The sequence below is a fragment of the Falco biarmicus genome, chromosome 4, assembly GCF_023638135.1.
Source record: "Falco biarmicus isolate bFalBia1 chromosome 4, bFalBia1.pri, whole genome shotgun sequence".
NCBI lineage: Eukaryota > Metazoa > Chordata > Aves > Falconiformes > Falconidae > Falco > Falco biarmicus.
In genome coordinates, this window is record NC_079291.1 from 42,938,812 (window position 1) to 42,942,760 (window position 3,949).

The 3,949-nt window shown below is 58.3% G+C and overlaps 1 protein-coding gene across 1 annotated transcript; it reads left to right on the top strand.

Moving 5' to 3' along the window:
* Window positions 1-875: 875 nt before the first annotated feature.
* OTUD1 (OTU deubiquitinase 1) lies at window positions 876-3,705 on the top strand. Its single transcript, XM_056337665.1, has one exon. It carries the CDS (start codon window positions 1,167-1,169, stop codon window positions 2,481-2,483), a length of 1,317 nt encoding a protein of 438 aa, XP_056193640.1. The 5' UTR covers window positions 876-1,166; the 3' UTR covers window positions 2,484-3,705.
* The last annotated feature ends 244 nt before the right edge of the window (window positions 3,706-3,949 follow it).

A 3,949-nucleotide genomic window follows, 5' to 3' on the forward strand; every position in this document is an offset into this window, starting at 1 on the left:
GCACTACATTTTCCGAAGTAGGATGGCAGGTGGACAAATAGCAGCTTGTGCCAGTGACTGTCAGAAAACTAATGAATATTATTCCTACCCCAGCTGCAAATTATGAATCACAACACTGATTATATGTAGGCAGAAGTATCGTTTCTTTTCAGCAATAACATGGATACAACGTAGCATCAGTCAGCTGCAGGCAGAACATCCCCAATAATTTGTACTCGATGGTCAAGTCTAAAAATCAAACCGCTTGGCTGACCAACTGTCGCGAGATACGGCTTTCACTGCTTTCTGTGGCAAGCCCCAGGCCGGCCCCGGGAACACCCAACGCAGCGCTCCCCTCCCTGAAGGTTCTGCACCACTTCCCGTTATCAAACGCTTTCACAGCCGCATATTAGAGGTTTGGCACCGCCAGCCCGGCACGGGACACCGGCATTTCCCCCGAAACGCTCCTCAGGCCCAGGACCCCGCTTCCCTCAGCCTCCCCGCGCCGCTCCCCCGGCACCGCCGGCCAGGCAGCGGGCTGAGGCAGACCACGGAAGCCGGCCCCCAACGCGAGAGGCCAGGCGAGGCGAGGCCAGGCCAGGCCAGGCCAAGCCAGCCCAGCCCGGGCCGGGCCGAGCCCACCGCACACCGCTCGGCCCTGCCCGGGGACAGGGGAGAGGACGCCCTCAGGCCCAGACCCCCAGGGCACAGAGCAGCGCTCCCACCTCCCTCCCTCCCCCCAGCCGCCGCTAGGGTGCCGCTAGCCCCGCCCCTCCCCGCCACATCCCCTTCCGCCTGAAGGCGGGGCGCGCGGCCAAGCCCCGCCCTCCCACGCATTCCAACGTGCCTTGGCCCTGAAGTAAACACGGGCGCGGCCCCGCCCCCGGGCCCGGCCTCCAGCAGCTTCCAGAAAGGCCTGAGCGGCGCGCCGCGCGGGCTCGCGGGGGGGCCGGGCCGGGGCAGGCGGCGGCGGGGCCGCGCGGAGCTGGTGGCGCAGTCGGAATTGCCGGTGCCGCGGGGCCCGGCCGGCAGCGGGACGAGGGGCGGGGCGGCGCGGGGTGATGCCCTTGTTTATTTTTACCCGGGCGGCTCACCCTCTCCGGCAGCCCCAGCGCGGCCCCCGCCGCAGCTCCCCGCCCCGGCTCCGACGGCGCCGCCTATAAAGCGCCGCCCGCGGGGAGCCGAGGATGCAGCTCTACAGCTCCGTGATCACCCACTACCCAGCGGGCGGGACGGCCGCTGCAGCTGCCGCGGCCTCGCCGAGCGCCGCCGGTGTCTTCAAGGTCTCTCTGTCGCCGGGACCCCCTTCCGCGGAGGCACCGAGCACCGCCGACGCCGCGGGCCCGAGCTCCGCCGCCGAGAGCTCCGCCAAGGACGGCTTCATTCCCGGAGGGGGAAGCAGCAGCAGCAGCGCCGCCGCCATGCCCGCCTTCTCCTCCTGCCTGGAGGTGATGCCGAGCGGCCCCGCCGCGGGCCCCGGCAGCCGGCCGGCGGGCGGCCCGCAGTACAGCTCCTGCGCGCAGGTCACCGTCAGCCGGCGGCGACCGCTGGAGCGGATCGTGCCCATCCGCATCGTGCAGCGAGCCGAGGCGCCCGCCGAGCTGGTGCCGGCCTCGCCGCGCAGCCGCGCCTGGCTGGAGGGCATCCTGGAGAGCATGCGGCAGGCCGGGGGGGACGAGGCCGCCGCCCTGCCGCCGCCCGCCGAGGAGCCCAGCAACCGCAGCCTGCGCCTCAGCGAGCACTGCCAGGCGCTGCAGGCGGCGGCCGCCGGCACCCAGCCCGGGCTGCTCCCCGGCTGTCGCCCTGCGGAGAGGAGCGGCAGCCAGGCGCTGCCCGCCGCCGGCCCCCCGCCCGCGGAGGAGGAGGACGGAGCGGGCCCCGAGCAGCGCCGGGAGGCGGGCGGGCGGCCGGAGCGCAGCGAGAAGCTGGCGCTGTACCTGGCCGAGGTGGAGAAGCAGGACAAGTACCTGCGGCAGAAGGGCCGGTTCCGCTTCCACATCATCCCCGACGGGAACTGCCTCTACCGCGCTGTCTGCAAGGCGGTGTACGGGGACCAGGGGCTGCACAGCGAGCTCCGCGAGCAGACTGTGCACTACATCGCCGACCACCTGGACCACTTCAACCCCATCATCGAGGGTGATGTGGGAGAGTTCCTCATCGGCGCCGCCCAGGACGGGGCCTGGGCCGGCTACCCGGAGCTGCTGGCCATGGGGCAGATGCTGAACGTGAACATCCACCTCACCACGGGCGGCCGGCCTGAGAGCCCCACCGTTTCCACCATGGTTCACTACCTGGGGCCCGAGGACCCCACAAGGCCCAGTATCTGGCTGAGCTGGCTTAGCAACGGGCACTATGATGCCGTGCTGGACCGCGTGTGCCCCAACCCCGAGTACGAGGCGTGGTGCAGACAGACTCAGGTACAGCGCAGACGGGATGAGGAGCTGGCTAAGTCCATGGCGGTGTCCTTGTCCAAGATGTACATCGAGCAGAATGCCTGCTCGTGAGACCACCTGGGCTGCAGGCTGGGAGTTTTGCTGCAGGGACTGAGACAGACGGAAGGTGTGCTGGCTGTGATGGTGATGCCTTAATCCTTAATGAAGCAGCAGCAGCAGCACCCCAGACAGAGAAGGACACTAGATTTTGGGGGATAGATACAAACGTGTTTGTAATATTTTGTTGTAAAAACTTAGCCTCGGATTATTTGCAAGCAGATGCTCCATCTATGTGTCTCCCCTCCCCACTGGCTCTGTTTTCTATAAGAATGTATTTTTTTGCACAATATTTTTAAACTGTTACCTCCATCTTCTACATCTTGCATTGGTATCTGGCTTTCAGCTGTACAGCCAAAAACATTTGTAAACAGTTTTTGTAAATAAGGCTTATGATGTAACAGCTATTTTTGGCTGTGTTTTTTTTACCCATAAACCTTATATTTCTACAAAGTGAAGTTGATGTCAAACTGACCCTCCCTAATTTGATGAAAGCATTGTGGGTATTTTCTTGCAAAACTAAAACAATGGTTTTTGTAAAAGTGCAGCAAAGTATGAACAGACTGCTTTTCAGAACAGTTGCTTTCTCTGCCTGGAGCACAGAACAGGTCCTTTGAGCCAGTTGGAATGCAGCTACACATGAACAGTACAGGGAGCAATTGACTCTTCTGTATTTAATTACTGTTTTGAGTAAACTGGCCTCTTGTTGACTGGTTGGCTTGCCCTCTGCTCCATTTATATTATTTATCTGTAATAACAGAACATTAACTTGCAATAGAATGTTGTGACTGGATAATAGTCTCCTGCTTTGGCAATAATTGCCTTGGCTGCACCTCAGTGTTTGTGTTCTTGTTTCTGGGGTTATGGTGTCTTTTGTGTAAGCCCTGCTTCTTTTTTGGCACTGGTTTTGCACCAACGAATCATTATCTGATCACAACATTTTATTCACTTGATGTTATTTTCTAATCAAGCAATCAGGAATGGTATTCCACATTGTGGTTTAAAAGAATAAAAGTATTTAAACTGAGGTTTGTATGGTTTGCTGGGTCAAACATTTAAATGTTTCCAATCCAAATTCTCTCTTCTACTTTCTGATTAACTTGTTAGATATATTTATTAAGTAATGCAGTTTGTACTTTTTTATTTTGTAATATATTGTGATTTTGGAATTTATACTGTTATTTGTATAATAGGACTATTCACAGCTAAAATGGAATGAATAAAGTCTATAATTTTATTTGTGCTCTTTCTTGTCCACCCTTTGCATTCCTGGTGTGGTGAGGAACTGTGAGTGAATTCCCAGGACCCTTTATTTAGCCTCTCTGCCTTGGTTTACCCAATTAAGAGGCAGGAAGAAGAGGCATGGTACTTCACAAGTGTGACTTTGGTAACTGGGAATCTCCACTCTGCAGCCAGTCCCAAACTTGTTTTACATTTGTGCTGTCACCACAGCTACCTCGGCAACCCTCTTTTTATTACTA